At 45.8% G+C, this 22,150-nt stretch overlaps 1 protein-coding gene across 1 annotated transcript in view; it reads right to left on the reverse strand.

Moving 5' to 3' along the window:
* Positions 1-22,150, reverse strand: part of INSR (insulin receptor) — a 61,668-nt gene that overhangs the window by 24,259 nt on the left and 15,259 nt on the right. Inside the window, exons 3-5 of the mRNA XM_066566579.1 lie at positions 3,934-4,249; positions 1,060-1,205; positions 169-313 (exon numbers count right to left, since the gene is read on the reverse strand). Coding sequence (XP_066422676.1) covers positions 169-313; positions 1,060-1,205; positions 3,934-4,249 — 607 coding nt within the window. The remainder of the gene's footprint in view (positions 1-168; positions 314-1,059; positions 1,206-3,933; positions 4,250-22,150) is intronic.

Genomic DNA, 22,150 nt, shown 5'->3' on the forward strand with positions numbered 1-22,150 from the left:
CCAAAGAAAAATGAATGTAAATTGTCTGCCCTGGTAAGGCACAAGCCACGAGCAGAGGAACATTTAAAAATAACTTGGGAATTGTTTCCCAATACAAATCACCCCGATAGAAGTGGCACTCCCGGTACTTCAAAACATTCAAATAAAGCATCTTTTGAGAGAACTCACCCAGCTTCAAGTGTCTCTCCTCTGATCAGATGGAGCTTCCGAAAAAAGGAAAGAGAAACCAAGGCATAAGAGCGGCGGATTTTTAGGTAACCTGAGATTTCTTCTATCAAGCCAAGGTTTGCTTCCAGCTCAGCTGCTATGTTATCTATGGAGAGGAAAACATTGGGAAGAGTTTTCTGGTATCATAGAGAGAAACATCCACATATTACGTGAATATTAAACAATTAATATCAATATGAAACAATTAACATCAATATGAAACAATTAAAGCCCAAACATTAATATTTAACAATATTAATTATTGTATTTGCTGAGATCCTCGTGGCAGGGAGGAATGATGAATCTGACTCCACGTTCTCAGAAGGTTAATTTATTATTTTATGATACTATATTATATTAAAGAATACCATACTGTACTGTACTATACTGAAGAATACAGAAAGGATAGTTACTATGCTAAAATGCTAAAAAGATAATAATGAAAACTTGTGACTCTCTCCAGAGTCCTGACACAGCTTGGCACTGATTGGCCAGAGAGTAAAAACAACTCACACCAGAAACCAATGAAACAACCACCTGTGGGTAAACAATCCCCAAACACATTCCACACGAGCAAAACACAGGAGAAGCAAATGAGATAAGGATTGTTTTCCTTTTTCTGAGGCTTCTCAGCTTCCCAGGAGAAAAATCCTGGGCAAAGGGATTTTTCCAGAGAACGCGAACGCGACAATTAATAAACATTAATATTTAATTTCTTTACGTTAATTCAGGAGAACTGGCAACAATCAATTAACAAAAACCATCAGTTGAAAGCCTTTGCTTTGTGCTGGTTTCTCTGGGTCCCTCTCAGGCTGAGGGGGTGTCCCTGCTTGCCCAGCTGTGCCCACTTACTTCCCCCGCGGATGTTGATGACCAGGCTGCCGTTGACCACGGTGCAGCCCCGCAACGCCTGCGCCGAGGTCACCGAGTCGATGGTCTTCTCCTTGCCAAAGTCACACACCTTGGGGCAGGGCCCTGCACAGGGCGTGCAGTGCAGGCTGCAAAACAGCACAGGAATGGAGCAGGGTCAGCAGGATGGCCCCAGCAGCGCCCTGAGGGATCAATCCGTCGTGGGGTTCGCTTTTTAGGAACTCCAAAGAGAGGCACAGAATTGTGGAACGGTTTGGGTTGGAAGGGATCTTAAAGCTTGTCCCATTCCAACCTCTTTCCACACCTTGCACCAAGCCCCATCCAACCTGGCCTTGAAAATCACTGCTGTTAAATGGTCTTAAATTGTCACTTCCACACTTCAAATGTGAATCCCTCCCTACAAAACAAAATGAAGTGACCTGAATTATTGTGAAGAGGAAATTGGCCACGATGCTGCCCAGTGCTCTCCATCCCAGGGCTTTCAAGATAATAAATCCCAGCCCAGTATTCATCTCAAAATCATTAACCAAACGTGTAATTGATGAGTGGAGAGCTGGCCCTGCATCTGGGAATCCTCTGATTGAGGACTGCACACAATGTTGCTTTAAAAAAAGGCAAGAATGTGCTTTGTGCTCTGGGGAAATACTGCTTAAATAGCACGAGCTGATGGCTTGCCCTGGTCACACCACCACAAGAATGTGTTCCCAACTAGTTCAGAGAAAGAAATGCTCTAGGAAAAGCAGGGAGCAGAGCTGAGAGGTCCCACTGGCAGCAGCCTGGAACAGCACAGGGGAGGCCACGGGGCTGTTGCACAAGCAGCACAGCTACTTTAGGGGCTGCTTGTTGCTTCTTTGGAAAAGCAAAACAGGAAATGGCATAAAAAGTCCTGTTAAAGAGTGAATTCCCTGAAATTATTATGGCAGGAGCAAATACATGCACAAAGTGACCAATATTCATAGGAAATCTGACTCACCACAATCTAGAATGGTAATGCGGGACAAACAACCAAGTTTTCAGTGATAAACAGCTCAGCACCATAAATTATTTAATTCCTTTGTCAAAACCCCCTGGGAATAGACAGAATGGCTGTTCCCTGCTTTGATTCGTGCTACACTTGTTTGTTACATTGTGCATTTATGTCTGGCACAGCTTGAACCTGCTCAATGAAAGTAATTACAGGGATGAGGGACTGATATTCTGAGAACGAGCGCTCCGAGGACGCTGTGCTCTCTTCATTAGCCACAGCCTCTCCCTGCTGTGCTTTTCCAGCCTGGCTCCCTGGCCTGAGGCTGCTCCTGAGGGCAGGGAAGCAGGGCTGCTAAAGCCTCTCCACTGCCCACCTCCCTCCTCCCATGCTATGGATGCTCTTCCCTGTCCTCTCTCCATCTCCCTTTCCCACTTTTTCCAAACTTGACAGCAAGCAAGAGAAGAATAAACTACCAGCCCATGGGAGGGAGAGCTTTTAATGGCTTGAATTAGCAAGGTATTAGTTTGTAAATCATATTAAAGCAGACCAGGTGATTGCTCCAACTCCTCTGTGGATGCCATGGGACAGAGAGAAACAGCAAGCGCTTCTCACAGTGGCTTGCGAGAATTTTTAGGGAATTGTAAGGATGTGATAACTTGTTCAGTGTAAACAATGTGCAGGTGGTGTTTTCCTACTTTGTTCTTCTCAAGGATGGTGTATGAGGAAGATCCTTGTATTGCACTAAATAGTCATTTAGTTGTTTGCACTGGGTGTTTGGTAATTTGCACTGTTCACATGATTTGTATCCTATGACCACATGTTCTTCCCCTTTTCCCCACTCTAAGTATCAGCATTGGTGGTCTCTTCCCTGGTCAGTCCCTCCCCTCACCCTTCCTTACTGGTATCCCATTGGCCATGGTCCTCTTCCTCCACCCCCCATTCCCCCAGGTGTAAAAATCTCCCTCCATGAGCCATGAGTGCTTCCCATGTGGGTTTTTCCATCTCAAGTCAATAAACAGAGGACATTTTTACCCTGCCTCATCTCCACTTGACAGAGCAAATTCTGCCTCATCTCCCTCTTTCAGTGCAAAATCCACCTCATTTCCACTCGTCAGTGCCAATTCTGCCTCATCTCCACCTTCCAGTGCAAATCCTGCCTCATCTTCAGCTTTCACTGTAAATTCATCCCCACGTGGAGAAGAGCACTTCTGGTCTTTTGCTTTCATCTATGTAAGACCGTGTGGGCTGGGGTCCCCAGCCAGCTGGATTGGACCCAAACAGCCCCTCCAGACACGGATTCCCACAGCTGGCACCCGACGTGCGGCTCAAACCCACGACCCTGAGATTAAGAGTCTCTACTTACAGAAGATGTTTTTGTTAGTTAGCCAATCAAACAGAATCTATCGTATCATTCTATAAAAACCGCGCAGTTCTCTTGAATAAAGAAGTTTCAACTGTGTTTCCTGAGGAAGCCTGTGGTACAAGAGGGACTCCTCTCTTCTTGATGAACTGAGAATTGATTATCTGAAGGGTGGTGATGAACTGAGAGTTCGTTATCTGAGGGGTGGTAAATTGATTGAGAATCCAAGGTTTTGTCTCACTGTGCTGTGTTGGGAATTTGGTGGGGGGAGGAAGAATGTTTTTGGAAGGTTTTCGTTCTGAATTCTGTGTGTTTCTTTCACATATTGTAAGTTAATAAAGTATTTTTTCCTTTATTCCCAAGTTGGAGCCTGCTTTGCTCTATTTCTGGTCACATCAAACCATGGCACTGTGTCACTCTCAGCACAAGAACGACCCTCCTGCTCTTGACCCGCCACCCAAACCCCGCGTCCAAGGAGGAGCAAAGCCCAGCCAAGCCCCAGTTTTCTCCCTGCAGCCCAGGTACTCACTTGCTGGAGTTCATGATGTACCCCGAGGGGCACTCGTGCACGCACTCGTTGTTGTGGATGACATGGCAGCCGGACTCGCGGGCGTTCCTGCACTTGTTGTGCAGCTCCTGGCAGAAGCTGAAGGTGACACAGCGCCAGCCCTCGAAGCGGTAGTGCCCAGGGGGACAGTTCTCCACACACCTCCCATCCAGGTAGAAGTTCCTGCAGGCCACACACCTGGCGGGGTCGTTGGGCTCCGTGCAGTCGCCCAGGCACTCGCTGTGGCAGCACTGCCCGTCCGCCGTGCAGCCCTGGGACTTGCAGGCAGGGGGACACACTGGGGAGAAACATCACAGGCAGCTGGGTGTCACAGAGAGCCTGCCCACGTGTGACCTGCGAGGTTACACAGGTGGCACCTGGTCCTGCTTGTCCTGGGAGCTTCCTGTGCAAAGGGGCAGCCGTGGAGCATCTGCCTCACCTCCAGCTCTCAGTGAAAATTCTGCCTCATCTCCACTTGGCAGAGCAAACTCTGCCTCATCTCCACCCTTCAGTGAAAATTCTGCCTCATGTCCAGCTTTCAGAGTAAATTCTACCTCATTTCCCCTTTCAGTGCAAAATCTGCCTCATTTTCACTTGTCAGTGCAAATTCTGCCTGATCTCCACCTTTCACTGCAAATTCTGCCTCATCTCTACATTTCTGTGAAAATTGTGCCCCATCTCCACTTGGCAGAGCTAATTCTGCTTCATCTCCACCTTTCAGTGCAAATTCTTCCTCATCTCCACCTTTCACTGCAAATTCTGCCTCATCTCCACCTTTCTGTGTAAATTCTGCTTCACCTCCACCTTTCTGTGTAAATTCTGCCTCATCTCCACCTTTCTGTGTAAATTCCACATTTCAAGAACGTTTTTGAGGAGTCTTATCATTCATCCTCACAACTCATCAATGCTCATCTTCAAAAGAAGAAAACTGAGTTTTCCTGCTCCCTCAGTGCAGCAAAGAGGCTCCAGGAGAGCCTTGGTGTCATTTTTGAAGCTCAGGAGTGATGAGACTCCACACCAAGAGCTTCCCAGCCTGGCACAGCCAGTTTCAGCCAGAAAATTCTTGTTTCTCAGTTTAGAAAACTGAAGTTTCTTACAGCAGTACTGCAAATAACACGCGTCCAACAGCACTTTTACACAACCCTTCGTGTTAATCAGGATTTGCTTCCCATCTGTCTATCACCCTGTCCCTGATTTCCTGGAGGAAGCCCTGGCACCAACATGAGCTCTTCAGTGGCTCTCCCAACAAGTCCACAAAGAAGGGCACCCACGAGTGTTATTGCTTGAGGTTTTCATGGTTTTCTTTTTAATTACTCATTACTTAGCACCCCACAACAGCTCTAACAAGCGGTTTGGGCTTTGAACTCCAAACCAAGCAGAGCAAACACCGTGAGTAACTCAGGGAGGAGGAGGAGGAGGAGGGCAGGCTGAACAAACCCAGGGAAGCTCCAGGGGAAGGTCAGTCCTGCCCCTCAGCATCTCCATGCTCAGTCTGAGAGGTCCAAATGAGGCTGAAATAATCAAACCCAGCTCTGTAACCCAGAACACACCAAGAACTCCATGCCAGGAAAGAGGACAGAGCTGAAATCAGCACTCCAAGAGCCAACACCAGCACCAGCAGGGCTTCAGAAGCAGGAAGAAGGGCTTTAGATGGAGGACAGGGACCTGGGTTTATCCTCACAGCCTTTGAGATGCAGCTGTGAACTGCCAAGATGCAGATGAAGACACCCTTTGTCCTCACCAAACCAGAGTGCTCTGTCTGAGGCAACACCTGAGCAGCTCCTGATGTCCTGCCTGAGCCCCCTTGGTGAAGGGAGACAGCAATAAATCCTGAATTAACACCATCTGCCTCAACATTTCCCCAGCTTTCTGTCCAATACTCAATGTCCAGGCAAGAGGGGCTTTATTAACTTGTTCATTATTTATTTTGTCCTGACACAGTGATGTCCAGAGGTGAAATATTATCTCTCTTCTGAAATATTATCTCTAAATTCTGGTCAAGGCACCTGAGCAGACCAACAGTGGAATGTGGTCAAGTTTTAGCCAGCCAAAGGAGCAGCATGTGGGAGCCACAGCACAACACGTTGGGATGATCCAACCCCCAGCTGTGTTAGGAAGAAAATCCCCCTCCGCCCCATGTTAGGGGATTGCAGAATTAAGTGTGTCAAAGCTATTAATGCCATTCCTGGAATAAGCAGGACTAGATGAGGTAGTAAATATGAGCAACCTCTGCTCTGCTCCAGCCTGATAAATCCCTTGAAGAAATATGAAATGGATAAAGCTGAAATTCTACCACAAGGACAATTTAATCTCAAATATCTTACTGCTTCTGTGTTAGTCCTTCAGTGCAGGTGTTTTCTCTGTGCATCACTCATCCATTACAAAAAGCACAGGAATGTGTTTCAAATTAATTTCTTTTTCCAACTTTTTGCCCTTTTCTAGCAACAGGTCTTATTTTGTGAACCTGTCACAAGCAGTACTTGATTGAAATGCAATAGCCAAATAGCAACCTGCAGGTAACACCTTGCATTAGACTAAATATAAAATGGGAAGCTTGCTTTAAAAGCCAGGTGATACATGGATATTTTAAATGGTTATACACAGATGAGCACAGTCTAGCTACAGGTGTCCTGGCTGCAGTTTATTAGAAATATTTGCAACAGAAAATTCCAGAATTTAGTCCAAAGCACCATCGAACTTAACTAATTCCAGCCTGGAATATCAAGGTTTGTGAGCAGGGGGAAAGCCTGGGCTGTTTCTCCCACACCTGCCCTGAGAAAGGGACGTTCTGCAAGGAATCCTGCTCTCAGTGTTCCTCACCAGCATTTCCTCACAAAGGGAATTTTCCCCTGCCTCTTTCATGCTCAAAGTTTAAAGTATCCAAAAGACAGCATTTGTTTACCCAGGAGCAGCCAGGTAATTGGGAAAAGCCAGCCCTCATGCAAAGCACCCAGTGACACATGGCACCTACTTAACATTCTGTCACACAATATTGAATTTGTTATGGAAACTAATCTTCAAAGCCCCGTGCTTATTTACACATTTTGAACTCAGCTGCAAGTATTCACAGGGCAGAAACCGCCTAAAGTCCCCACTCCAAAGGTTTTCAGAAGATACAATTAAACTATTTTTAAACCATTCTTAACGTTTCTCTTTTTCCTGTTCCGCCAGCTTTTGATGTCTCAAAGACAGCTCAAAGAAAGCAAAACACCCAAGGCAACAGCTCTTTTTCCATTAAGCACTCAAGACCAGAAATTCAATCACCATTTTGTGCAAATCCTCATTACCCAAGATCCTGAACAGATGTCATGACATTATCAAAGTCTGCCTGCTAGAGAGCACCTCAAGTTGTGTAAAACCTCTCCAGAGCATCTTCACTATGGCTTCTTACAACTCTTACTCCAGGTTATGTCAATCAGATGGGCCAGAAACACAGGTTTTATCTGGGTTTTTGCTGCCACTTTGTGCTTTCACTGCAGGTCACCACTGAAAAGATTTATGCACCTCATTACCCTTCTCCACTGAGGTCTGCAGACCCCAATAATTGCTATGGCATGCAGAGATTTGCCTTTTTGCACAAACAAAATTGGCTCCCCCGGGAATGGTCCCAACCCCAAGGCTGCCAGAGCTCCAGGAATGTTTGGACGAGGCTCCCAGGGATGCTCAGGGTGGGATTGCTGGGGTGTTTGTACTCAAGGATCTTTGTGGGTCCCTCCCAACTCAGGACATTCTGTGACTCTAAGGGAGCTCTGGCAGGTGGGGAGGCTCAGCAGAGGTCCAGACATGACATCCACAGCCCCCAGCCTCTGCTTAAGGCTGTGGGAGACTCTGGACAATCAGCACAGGGAAAAAAAATCAACTCCCCCCATTCCTCACAGAAAGTCCAAAGGGAACCCCACAAACCCAAGCAAGGGGACAAAGGCACAGCTGTTCTGGGTAGGGGCAGAAGCCACCACACTGCACCACAAAAACTGCTGTGGGGCCAGGGAGCAGGAGAAAGCTGCCCAGCACAGCCACGACACCTCCTCACCACATCTGCAGGAACTGGGTGTTGAAAACCCCTGTCCCAAGCTGCCCAAGACCCCAACACCTCCTTACACCTGTAGGAATTGGGTGTTTCAAACCCCTTCCCAAAGCTGCCCAAGACCCCAACACCTCCTCACCACACCTGTAGGATCTGGGTGTTTCAAACCCCTTCCCAAAGCTGACCAAGACCCCAACACCTCTCCCAAAGCTGCCCAGCACAGCCATGACACCTCCTCACCACCTCTGTAGGAACTGGGTTATAAAACCCCTGTCCCAAAGCTGACCCAACACCTCCTCACCACACCTGTAGGAACTGGGTGTTGAAAACCCCTGTCCCAAAGATGCAAAAGACCCCAACACCTCCTCACCACCTCTGTAGGATCTGAGTGTTTAAAAATCCTATCCCAAAGCTGCCCAAGACCCCAACACCTCCTCACCACATCTGTAAGAGCTGGGTGTTTCAAACCCCTGTCCCAAAGCTGCCCAAGAGCCTGACGTGAACAAACCCGTGGAGAAACGCAGCGACACGAGGGGCTCCAACCTGTCCTTCCAGGGGTGTATAAATATTTAACTCGCTGCTAGCGGGGCTCCCAAGACTGAGGGAACAATGCCTTTCCCAAAGCTCTCTGATCAGAGATTCAAACAGACATTTCTTGGTGCTGCTGGGGCCCAGCTGGGGAGGACAGGCGGCCGTGGAGTCAGCGCAAAGGAATTTCCACCTCCAGATCGCTCAGTGTTTCACCACTTCCCCGTGCTCCAGGTGGAAACAACCCTCACTGAGACTGTAAACACATTCCCCAGCCAGCACAGGTAACCAGGTATTTAACAGGCAAGTCAATTAAGCGTTAAGCTGTTAAAAACTTCGGTGTTTGGTCTTTTTTCTTGTTTTCTGTTAATAAAATGGTGAGGGGGAAAACACCATTCAGGATAAGTTTTGCTGTTCCTTTGGGATTCTCAGGTTTTAACAGCAACATCCTGGGTGAGCTGAACTGGGTGTTCACACAGGTTTGGGTTGGGTTAAGAGGAACATGGTTCATTAAGGACAAATTCTGAACCACACACATCAACACCAAGATGCTGCACATGTGCTGTCCAGGCACCACATGGGTTTGGGACTGATATGTTGTGAATAAAGGTGATTATTTTAGGGTGAAATAACAAGCCCTGTGTGTGTGGATGAGGGTCACTGGAGGCAACCTGGGCCACTGTGAGTGCCTGGCTGGCCAAACCCTCCTCACACCACCAGCTCCTCTCCCCTGGCTCACACAAACTCTTATTTTGATTACAGACAAGGCAATTAGGAGGCTCCAGATCCAAGGGAGTCCAGGACACAAAACAACTGCGGCAGGAGAACCGCCCTCAACCTCAGCCAATGCATTTGCTGCCTGAGCAGGGGAGGCATCCAAGCCAACCGCCCGCTATCTGCACAAGGCAAACAGCCTTAACCCTGCCAGCTCCCCAGCCTCCCACCACCACCACCACCACCACCCCCAAACACCACCAGCCTCACGCCACTTCGTGCCTTTTACTGCAGCTGAAGGGCTGCCATGGCTTCTGCGCGGTTTAATTGGCACGGGGTGTTTATAAGCTGGAGGGGAAGGCAGGAGAGAGCGTGGCGTTGCCACAGCTGAAAATGGCTTTTTTTGGCTGAAAATGGCTTTTTTTGGGCTGAAAATGGCTTTTTTTGGCCGTGTCACAGCTGCCCTGGTGCCAGGGCTGGGTTGGTGTCAGGTTAGATGATGGGCACAGGCACAGAACCCAAAGGCAGAGCCCCACAGAAACAGGATCTGCACGTCCCCGTGGCTTTTTTTCCCCCTCTTACTGTAAATGGCTGCGAGATGTGACATATAAATTTATCCCCCCACACACACACACACAGAGTCCTGCCTGAGTTAGGGCTGCAGAGGGAACTGTAATTTCATTTCCTAACGGTACAGTCCCAGCAGCCATGGGTTCTTGTGGTTCTAAACAAAAACAAAACCAACAAGGAAAAGGGGAAAAAAAAATAAAAAGGAAACCCAAGGACTAATCACCCCCGGCAGTAACTCCTCAGTGTGTTGCAAGCATGTGATCTTAATCTAGTACTACAGAGCCTGGGCTTGCTTCCTGCTGCAAGTGCTGAGCAGCACTGCTGCTATGGAAATCCATATGGGTTTCACTCCTTAGAAAATCATCTATGAAATCCTGTTGTACTTGCACAGTATTTTTTACTCTATAGGTTTTGCTCTTTCACTCATTCTTTTCCAGTCAAGACCCCTAATTCAGGCAGTTGTTAAGTGCCATTTGTCCTATAAATGTAATTTTTATCCCTAAACCTATTTTTAATTTTTTCACTCATGATCATCTATTTTCTTGTGAGCATTTATTTGATCTGAACACAAAACTGACCCCCACATCTTCAGGCAAAATATTGTATTTCATTCTGTACAGCAGAAGAGATCACTTGTAATTTATACCAAGACCAGAATCTTTAACGTTAATTTGGGGCATTTCCCTGTAAATCTTTGATTGTAATTTTACTCAGAACAATAGAAAAAAGACAACACCTAATCCCAGTGCATTAATGTATCATAAAGCTGAAAACAGCTATTAAATTAAGCAAAACTGTGTCTGGTGAAGACTAAATAAAAAATAAATTTAAAACCCACAGTGGAGTGGGTAGACAGAGGATTGCTGCAAGAAAACCAGTGTACTGCAAACCCCACTGCATTGTGGCTTATTCCTTCAATTATTTCTTCATGTCACAGAGGCCAAAGAGGCAGAAACCTAAATCCCAAACCCCACTGCATTGTGGCTTATTCCTTCAATTATTTCTTCATGTCACAGAGGCCAAAGAGGCAGAAACCTAAACCCCAAACGCCAGCAGCAGCAGGAACGTGCCTGGGAGGGACAGGGCTGGAGAGCTCCAGTGGACTGTAAAAAGCACAAGGACTTTAGATCGCCTTGGTGACAAACAACAGCAGCTCCCCCAGCCCTTCCTGAGCCTACAAAATAAATGGAGTAACTAGAAGAGCACAAAAAATAGGAAGCTGACACGGGGATACCAAAATCCTGCCAGCAACGCCCAAGCAAAATTCAGGAAATAATCACGAGATGCTCAAGCAAATTTGATGTCACTTCTTCCCCGAGCTCAGCTGCTCTAACAACACTCACTCATCCCTTCCTTTTCCCCCAAAACAACCAAGGAACAACCCTTCCAAAAGGCATTGACTCAAGGGCTGCAACCCACAACAAAGGCTGCGGTTCTCAGCACCAGGTCGGGAAGGAGCAAGCGCCAAATAAATCCAAGATTTTACAATCAGCACTAAAATAAAGTGTTATTTATAAAATAAGATATTACAGTACATAATGCCATGACCCCTCTGAACTGCGAGCTGGGAACGTTAGGAGGTCTGTATTTACACAGGAACAGATAAAATTAACTGCAGGTGCCTCCCTTCCCATGGACAGTGACTTCCAAAAACAACACACTTACTACAACGTCAAGGAAACTCTTCCCATTGACATTTCTCAGGACAACATTACACCTCTTATCTCATCTATCAGCAAGGACAAGGGAAAAAAAAAAAAAACCAAAACTGTTTCTCCTCCCAAGCCTTCCACAAATTACGTGCTCAACTGGAGCTACACGGAATGTCTCAGATATTCCAACCCAGGCACTTCCAGCCAGGAACACATGAAACCCACAGGGATGTTGGACCTGTGTGGATCAGTGAAGGCACTTGAGATGGTAGTTCATGTTGGGACACAGGTGTTTATTATTTCTTATCAGTAAAACAGTCTCACTGCTGTGAGTTCAGCAGCTTTTCGTTAGAAGGCACAAAATGGCCAACAATCTCTTGTTCCAAGGTTTTTCAAGACTAAACTATCCAATTAAGAACTGACACCTGGATTATTTTCCCTTTTAACCCAATAACGGATCCCAAAGAGCCCGCAATGTGGAATTTCTGCCCAATTACAAAATGCCACCCAAACCCATGAAGAAGAAGGAAGAAGAAGCATGAAGAAGGATGACACCCTGTGCCCTCCATCTCCCTTCCATCCACAACACACTAAAAAGTCCCAAAACGTAAATTTCTGACCACGTGATACACCTACACTACTCTCTATAATCTAGTTCACACTTCTGTGGATTCCAGTCTATTCTGGAGTCTAGGAAACTTTCTCCATGAATGAGGGTCAAAGTCAGTGCTGCCCTGGGGGTCAGGGCACCCCAGAGCAGACAGAGAAACATTCCTGGTGTCCTGGGTTTCCACAGATCAGCAAATGTGAGTTTAGACCAGATAAAAGAGTTTGGAGCCTTGTGCCACCTTGTCCTGCTGTGATAGTGGAAGAAGTTGTTGAATGGAGATACGGGAAAGGTTGAGCTCAGTTGTTTACAGAGGAAAGGGGCAGATAACAGGAGAACTCTCCAGAAACAGCCTCCTCTGTGCCAACCTTCTGCTGTTTAAACTGAGGAGTCATTATTATCTTCTGCACTACACCTGCTGCTGGGGCATTTCTCTGGAAATACATATTTGCTCCGATGCGAGTTATGACAAGCAATATGGGAAACGTGCTAAGAGGAGCTCTCACATATGTAAACACACACATTTTGCTTATATAATATATAAAATATATCTAAGTCATCTCAATGTGGTGAAACCTGGAGGAGTCATCAACCTCAATGCACCCACAATGCCTTTGGTCACTCATTCTTCACCTTCTCAGTGACAACCTTTGCAAATGAGCTTCTCCAGCTCCACCCTGAGGCACAAGGCACAGGTGTGCCAAGTCCCGTGCAAATTCAGATTTTATGGATGGAGATTGAGAGCCCAATATCATCTCTTATTTTTGGGGAACACCAATGTCATCTCTTATTTTTGGGGACAGGACTTCTTGGGCTACAAACCTCAGCTATGGAAGGCCCTCATCTTCTTCCACTGGACCCTCAGGGCAGGCTCTCACTTTCATGGATTTTATAGACCTTTCTGTTTCTCTCTCTCATCTTCTTCCACTGGACCCTCAGTGATCCATGAAATCACTTTCATGGATTTTTTAGACCTTTCTGTTTCTCTCCCTCATCTTCTTCCACTGAACCCTCAGGGCAGACTCCCATTTTCATGGATTTTTTAGACCTTTCTGTTTCTCTCCCTTGAAGGTTTCCACTCCTGCTCTCCTCTGCCACCCCAACTATTTATACAGAGATCTGGATGTTTCCCACCCAAGTATCCCTAATATTGTCCAGACAGAACAAAGATCAAAGAAACATTTTCTTTTTGTGCATTTTAAGCAGTGATGTTCACACCATGGCTGCAAACCCCTTGTGAACTGGACTTACAGAGCAAAGCACCTCACACTGAAAAAAAAAAAAAAAGAATTAATAAAGAAATTAAAACTCAAGACTAGGTCTGTTTTCATTCTCTGGCACCTTTCAATCGAGCTGATTGCCCATGCAGGTACAAACAACTTGCAGGAATCAAGCAAAGCTGTTGGCAGTTGAGCCCCAAGTACCAAAACACAGAGTTTGATTTGAAAACACAGCAGCAACTGTTAAAGGTGGGACAAGTGTCCCAAAGTGCACACCAGGATAGCGACCAGGAGCTGTAAATACTTCACCCAGTGTCTACAACAGTGCTGTTGTGCCATTCTCTGGCAAGCAGGTCAAGCCTGCTCCTTGTACTTTGTGTTCAAAATTACATGGGAGCTTAGTGTAAGGGATCAGAAATAACCACCCACCCACCTCTGTTTGGCAGCTGGGTTCTTTTTCAATATGCCAGCCCCAAAACTGACACCACATCTTCAGGCAAAATATTGTATTTCGTTCTGTACAGCAGAAGAGATGATTTGTAATTTAGACCAAGACCAGAATCTTTAACATTAATTTGGGGCATTTCCCTGTAAAGCCTTGATTGTAATTTTACTCACAACAATAATGTTGGGGGTTTTTGGTGTTGTTATGGTTTGTTAAATTTCAAACTTTATTACAACCCAAGGATTTGGTGTTATCATCCAACGGTTGATGCCACCTGGGAGCCTCATGAAAACTTCCTGTTAATATTTAACTATTTATTACTCTCCAATGTACAGCATCTTGTAAACATCCCTGTTCACTTTAACTGCTCCTACCAAACCTGCTCACTCACTGCAACCCCAAATCACAGGAAAGTGGTCCAGGAATGTCCTAAAAGTAAGTGATGGTCCTTCCAGCTCAGGATATTCCATGATTCTATGCTTCTATGTGAGAAAAGAGACAAATGGAGATACACACAAGGGCTTGGTGATGGTTTAAGAGCAAGGTCCATCTGATTTTTCCAAACTCAGGTTATTACTTTTACCTACCAATCCCATCCTGAAAATGAGCAGCGATGATAGGATCAGGGCAGGAGGCACAACATCCAAGCTCTGCTTTCTGCAGAGATAAGGGAGGGACAAGATTCCCTTCCTCAAGGCCAGGAGGAAGGATGTTGTAGTAAACAAGGCATGAAAGAACGAAAGCTATGCTGCCACGTGGGGATGAGGAAAGATGGAATTTTAGATACGTTCTATAAACGTAATCCCGACACAGAAAACAACAAATCTACACCAAAACAGAGGCAGAGTTTCCAGCAAAAATGGAGCTGTCCATAACTGAGAAAGGCAATGGAATGGGAGGAAGTATAAGATTAACCACAAGGAGATTATGCTGATAACTAATGATCTACACAGAAATGTCAGGCAGAGGTTAAGATTTTAATCTGGGCAGATCTCATGGCGCAGTCATGAATTGTAAACATCGAGACTGAAACCAAATTCGTGTTTGTGGGTGATGAGACTGAAAACAAAGAGAGAGAGAAGAGGAAGGGGATCACTCCAGATCCTCCTTTCTTGCTCCAGATCCCCATTCCTGCCTCACCTTCCAGAGAGGATGAGGAGAAACAGAAAGGCAAAGCAGCACCTGAAGGCCAGGTGTGCAAAGAAAGGTGAATTTTCCCAGGAAGCAGAGTTAACTGGATCTATTAAAAATATTTTTTTTCTGAAATTACCGGGGTGCATGGACTGTTCAGTGCACAGTCACTGCCCAAATTTAAGCTCACCAGGAGCACTGACACATCCACCCTCCACTGATTTCCTCCTGTCCTTCACACACTCTACAGGTGTCACTTCAGCTTCCCCTGAGCTTACAGTAATTTTTTTCCAAAGCAAATATGAACTGTGGAAAGGAGAAAGAATGCAGTATCTTGTTAGCCATTATCAAATCCATCAATTCTGTATAAAATTGTCTCAGCTCCTCGAGTTGTGGCCTCCTCAGCTCCTGCCCATTCCCCTGCACACCCTCCCCTGTTTGCCCAGAGCTCTACACACGCTTGCCACAGTTTATTTCGAGGCATAAGAATTTCCTTAGCAGGACTGAAATAGATACTGTTTGCCTGCAGAGCCAAGCAATGTGCAATGTATTTTTATTTACTACTCACCCTCGTCATCCTTGGCATACCAGCAATGCCCATTTTTAAGTAATTCACTGTATACCAATGTGGCACTGCACAAATTCTCCAGCTTGGCTCTTCCCAGGTATCCACTGGCTTAACAGCTTCTCCTTACAAACACACTCACCCCTGGAGTTTTTTGTGATTGTGCCACATCCCTCTGCTGCTCTGACCCAGATGCCAAATGAGAAATGATAAAAATGACCAAAAGTCACACAAACACAGCCCTGAGGAAAACCAAACGACTGGAGATGAGTACAAAAACCATTAACTACATTGCACAAGCCACCCTTGGAGGCCATTAATCTATGTCTCCTTGTAAATTATGCAAGAGAAAGTTGTAATCTGAAGGCATTTAATGCCAAACTGGTTGTGCCATCTCAACAAGGCCAACAACAGGGGAACTGAGTCATCCAAAGTTACCCTGAACTCAGGAGATCTTGGATTCTCAATCCTCCTTCCACAACAGTTGATGGCTCCAACTGTCAATGGTCAGAATTGTGAAAATTCTGCTTTATTTCACACCACAGTAAGCTCTTAAAATAAAACTGACTGTCACTGAGGTCACAGGGAAGTGCAGGAGTAGTGAAAATCCCATTATCCGTGCTGGGCCAGCGGGAGGAACAGGATCTGCTGACATCCCCCACCCCTGCAGGCGTGTGCCACGGTGCTAAAAACCTTCACTTTATCAGCACAGGACTCAGATACGGTCTAATCACCAGCTGCCATCAGCATTGTCCACTGCAGAGCAATTAGGATTATTCAGAGCTCTCTAATTGATGCCACAGCCACACACCTGCAGATCCCTCATGGGGTAGTTACTGGGGAAATCACCTTACAATGGAGAGAGCCCTCTGGGGGAAAAAAATGACACAAATCAGCACTACCAAGCAAGAAAAAGAGAGGGGACTCTCCTCTACAAGCAACCTGAAGCCGTATCAGTTTCTCCAGGGACAAAGAGCCTTTTTCCTCACCAAACTCCAGAGGTTTCAAGGCTCAGCTCGGAGCTGCTGGCTCTGGAATCAATCTGCCAATGGAAGGGACCCAAGGAGTTTTGGAGATGCCATCCAGCCCATCCACCTGTCCAAGGCCACCTCAAATACTCCACCTAAGATACTTCTGTGGGCTGTTTGTCTAAATCTATACTAAAGTTAAATTTTGCCTTGAATCCTTTCCTGCATTGTGCAGCTGAAGTTTATGGAGGTCACAAAGCAGGACCCAAAACCTGTCAGTGCCAGGAAGAGACTAACAGTACCCCCAAAAACCATCCAGCACTCAACCCTCTGCAGAACACCCAGAACACCACAAAGGAAAACAAATCCCTTGGCTCCAGCTGCTTGCTGGGTCCTGTTCAGCCTCCTCCAGCAGCAGAACAAGGCGTGGATCTGAACCAGAGCCACTCCAAATCAGGCTCTGGGACACTCAGCAGAGAGAGTCACTGGCAAATCTGAGCACTGAGAGACCCACAGTGCCTTTGAAAAACACAATCTGAAGTTCTTTTTGTTATCACAGATTAGAGCATGTGGAAAAACAACTCTTCCCTGGTGCTGATGAGCAAAGAGCATCACGAGGCTGCTCCTCCTTCGGCCGCCGGAGCCATGCAAAACACGGGGACGTTTTTCTTATCACACCCACCAAATTCACACACTGTACAGGCTCAAAGCAGAACATTTCATGTTTCCCAGAACAAAAACTGACACTCCATGCAGATACCCAGCTCCAATGGACTGGTTTTGTGGACTAGAAACTCGATATCCGAGCGCTGAGAGAGCAGCCAAACACTACACTAATTATTTAAGCAGCTCTGGAGATAAGGTTATTGGAGTGTAGAGGAGAACCTAAGGAAAATCTACACATGGCATTTATTTTGCTGATTTAATAATTGTAAAGATGCTGATGAGGTGAGAAGTTGTTTCATATAAAGCACCAGTTCATACATAAATTGCTTTATCCTTAAGTCTCCAGGTAAGACTGTCCTGTGTGCTATGCTCCCCTTGCCAGAAACAGAGTGCTCAGATTCCCAGAGCCTAAAATCCACAGAACTGAATGAACAGAGAAATAGTTTATTGAGCTTTAAAGGCTTCCCTTCAAGTACAGTTTTAAAACAAAAGCTTTATTCCTTTAAGCCCTGTTAAGGCTCCACTGGGCGAGACTTTCAGACACTCAGACATCACACTGAGGAGCTCCATTTCCTCTCTGGCTTTTGAGAGCTTTTGAGGGGTACTTAGAGGGAGCTCTTGGACTCCTCCATCCCAAACTGAAGCTGTGTAAACACATCAGCCTGACTTCAGAAAGATGACATTCAGAAAAGATTGAAGACCAGAAAAAAACCAATCCTGTTCATTTCATTAAATCACTGCTCTGTGTTTGCACTACCCAGAGAATATAATTGGATTGTCTTTGCAGAAAAGACAAGAAGAACATTTGTCTGATACTCAAATTTTAATGAATCCTTTCATTGCTCATGAAGTATTGAAATCCTTGCAGTGCCGTAACGCAACATGGATGTGCTTAATGAAGTTGCAAATGGAAACAGAAAAATGCTTTGTTATCCTGTGATGTCTGTGGAATTGCACATGCCTTACTCCTGAAAAACCAACACACAGGGATAAGGCTCCCTGAACAAATCCTGAGATTTTCTAATCAAGCCCACCTTCAAGTGCAAACATTCTTTATGTACTTTATCAATCACAAAACGCTGCTGATAGGACAGAGTTTGTCTGCAGCCTCTGTGTGAGGGATTTCCCAGTGCCCAGGTCAGTGCAATAGCTGGAACTTGACTTTTTTCCTGCAGGTTGCTGAGTGAACTCTCAGTTCCTGCAGATATTTCAGAGCAAACAACGTTGTCTCACTCACGTTATGAAAGCATCACTGCCAAGTTCAGCAGCTCTGCCAGAGACCCCAAATAATCCATCCCTGCTACAGCCAGTGTCACACTTGGGATCTTCACATCCATGGGGGAAAATCAGCCAGCAAAAGTCAGCCAGCAGACAGCCCCATTGTGTGTCATCAAAGTGCTGTGTGAGAACATCACATCCCAGCACCCTCTCCACAGGGAAGGAGTGACTGCTCCTGCCCCTCTGGAACACTGTGGAGAGCCCAAACTCCTGCCCTGGACCCCAGCTCATAGGGTTAGAGCCTTGCAGTGCCATCATCCTGTGTGCTCTCAGCATAATTCAACTCCCACAGCTACAAAACCAGAGAAAAACATCAAAAAATTGGGCTGGAAATTATGGCTGCACAGCCCCAAACCTGCCTGCTCCCTTCCCTTCCTCTCACCCTACAGTCCAACTGGCTTTGCTTTGATGAACACACTGGGACCAAGCTCCTCCCTCCCTGTCCCAGACAATTCACATTTTAAAAGCCACTAAATGAGGAATTGTGCCCAGGGCTCAGAGCAGAGTGAGCTGAGAGGAGCAGGAGGGAGCAGCAAGGCAGAACCACAGACGTCACAGGTGTTTGCTCTGACCTCTGACAAACCTGCTCCCTAAATTCCTTTAACTCTGACTTAAAACCATCAGTCTTGTGCTGTAAGCTGAGCTCAGGCTCAGCTCATCACATCAGGGGCCTGAAATTCCAATGTGGCCACACACCAGCACTGATCCTGTGGGAGTCCTAAGTGACCAGAGCTCGATGTGTGCAGCTTCAGAAGCCTCCAAACTGCACTGAAAACCGACTAAAAATACCTTGAAAGTTACACACTATTTATCAGACCAATATTGCTAAATATCTGCCACCCTTTTATGCCTATGAATGAAGCATAATTCCTGAGAGGGGTCACAATTCCTGACAGTTCACCCATCAGCAACTGCAGAGTGGGAGCTGAGCTCTGCAAAAGCTGAAACTGCCTGAGTTACAATTCCAATGGAGCAGCAGCTCTTGGCATCCTTGGAAAAGGGCACCTCTGACCTGATACACACCATTAAAACCACATTTCTCTTTCTGGAGTGCACCAAAACCATGCAGACCCTGAGCTCTTTAGAAACACGCTGAAGAGAATTAATCCCAACTTTCTGCTGAATGCCATCCCTTTTGGTGGGATTGCCTTCAAAACATCATCTTCCTCAGAGCCTTCACCCCTCCAGGTGCCCAGGAGGCAGGGAAATAAACACCATCTCAAATGAAGGAATTCCTGCTGAGGGTACAGAAGCTCCTTCTGCACAGAGCATCCAGCTCCAGCTATAAAACTTTCTGGACAAGAACAGGAGCCCAGCATCCTGCCCTGTTTTGTCAGTTTAAACCCAGATTCACCAGGAATCCAGACTCTTCGCACAAAACCGTTCAAGCCCTCAGCCAGCACTGGAGCACTGCAGGAGCCAAAGTTAATTCTCTGTTTGTTTTCCATGTCACAAGGCAAAAGGGAAGCCAGGCCGACAACCTGCAGCGACGTCAGCCCGTGCCCCCCAGTACCCTCAGCCAAAAATCTGAGATAAAGACAAGGCAATGGCTGGGGTCCATATCTCCCTGCACACTTATGCAATGCCAGACAAAAACTGGGCTCAAAGCAGGAACTGGAATAACTACAGGCTCAACCCAAGCAGGCAATCCCAGCCAGGACCCCCACAACTTCCCCTGACCCAACTTTCTTTCCTTTCCCACCTACCACCAGCCTTAATTAAGCAGCATAAACATCCCAGCAAGTTCATTCACATCCCTCAATGGGAATTTGCAGACAATTATAGGATATAATTGGGAAGCCTCATCATTGAACTTGTACCCAACTATTGTTAGAAGCTGAGAGGAGGGTGAGTGTTGCTTCCTCCACGACACGGCTGGTTATTCCCCAGCTCTGTAATTAATCAAAAGGTCCTGAAATCCTCAACCTTTCAGTTAGAAATAATCTTTGTGCTGGTCACACCTGGGGGGGTTTGACCTTTTTATTGTGTTTTGTTGGGATTTTTTTTAAGCGCAGCAATTATTTACAGAGGCAATCCCTGTCAAATCCAATTCCTGATAGGAAAAGATGTTTCAGAGAGCTTTGCCAAGTGACATATTTCAGTTGGTCTGCTCACACACTCTGAATGCACTTCTTTGTACAGACCCAACAGTTCACAATCCCTTCACAGCCTTCAACAACAAAGATTTCAAGTCCCTTCCCTGTAAAATCAGAGACTGTTGTGCCATCACAGAGCTTACATTTATTCTGCTCATTTTGCCTAAATCCAGGTAGGGACATCTGAATTGCACACAATTTAGAATACTTTTACAAGTAATGAAAAGATTTAAAATGCAGAATTTCATTGCCCTGCCTTCATGAAGGAGGTGTAAAGGAAAGAAAACACACAGAATACACAAGCACCCTGAACATCAGCAGGATTTGCTCTGAATGAAACACATCTCCTCCTCCTCCCTGAGCAAACACATCACACCAGGTGAACCATTTCCTGCTCTCCCATTCATGCACCACCAGCACATGTTAACTCTGTCACTCACTATTATTATTATTATTATTATTATTATTATTATTATTATTATTATTATTATTTACATTCTCTGACTTCCCCCTTGCACACCCAGCCAGCAGCATTTTCCAAAGATTGTGTCTGCCAGGTCTCCTGCTTTTTATCTAACGAGGGATAGCGCAGGTTCCATTGTTTAAGCAAAAAAAAAAAGGTAACTTGGAACTGTTGGTGAAGGGGGAAAAGTTCTACCTGAAGCACCCTTGGAACTCCCAAGGAGCCAATGCCAGGATCAGACAGAGATTTAAGAACACCTTGAGTATCCTCAGTGCTGAACCACTGCATGGAACTCCTCTCAATCTCCCCAAGGGCCCAGACACCAACCCAAATAACAAGTGGTTTTGGGAAAGGCTAAGGTGAAAGAATTAAAATAGCAGCTATTTTATATATTTTATTTATTTATTTATTTGTTTGTTTGTTTATAACTATATAAAATGTGATATTTTATATAATTCTCCTTTTTAACTCCTCAAAAACCTTTGCCTTGACAAGATTTTTGTACAGGAATTCAGATCTCTCAACCATGGGGAGGAATTCTCTGTGTATTTACATTTCTAAAGATGACACAGGTCAGACAGTTCCTTCTGAAGTGCTGGCTGGGAGCTGGGGCAGGAGCAGGAAATCTTCACTTCCCACCCCAAATTTAATAAAGGTGCAGCAGTGAAGAACCTGATGAAACATCAGCTCAGCTGCACATGTGGGGATTTCTCAGCAAGTTCAGACCCTTTATATTAAAATCCTACAGCCCTGCATCAACCCAGCTCAGTGGAGAAAAGCTGCTCCAGTTTTTCCCCAGCTTTGTTTGGTGTTTCCAAAGGAGCACATCCTTAAACATTCATTTATAGGAAGGATTGTTTCCACCCCTTCTCCCCCAACTCTGGGCTGTATCACAACCACCAAGCACCATAAATCTCTTAACTACTCTTAATAAGCTCAAGTGAATTAGTTTAGGATGTCTCAGTGCTGGCAAAGTGTCACCAGGGCCCCAGCTATGGGCCCTCAATAAAACTGGAGCTTGGCAGGGTCAGCACAGACACCCCAGTGAGATTATCCGGTGTCAGTTCCCATCTGGCATTTGTCAGAGCAAGGGAAAAGGAAAAAAAAGGCAACCCTTATCAGATCTCCAAATGAAAGGAGCACTTCCACTTCATGTAGTAGCAACTGGAAAAATTTCCTTTGTGTTTGAAGCTTTAAAAATATCTTTGCCCTTGAGGTTGGCTGAGTCTGCTCAGTGCTTCGAGACCCCTTTCCCATACAAAGGTAATAAAA

Source organism: Molothrus aeneus, chromosome 27 (genome assembly GCF_037042795.1).
Source record: "Molothrus aeneus isolate 106 chromosome 27, BPBGC_Maene_1.0, whole genome shotgun sequence".
Lineage (NCBI taxonomy): Eukaryota > Metazoa > Chordata > Aves > Passeriformes > Icteridae > Molothrus > Molothrus aeneus.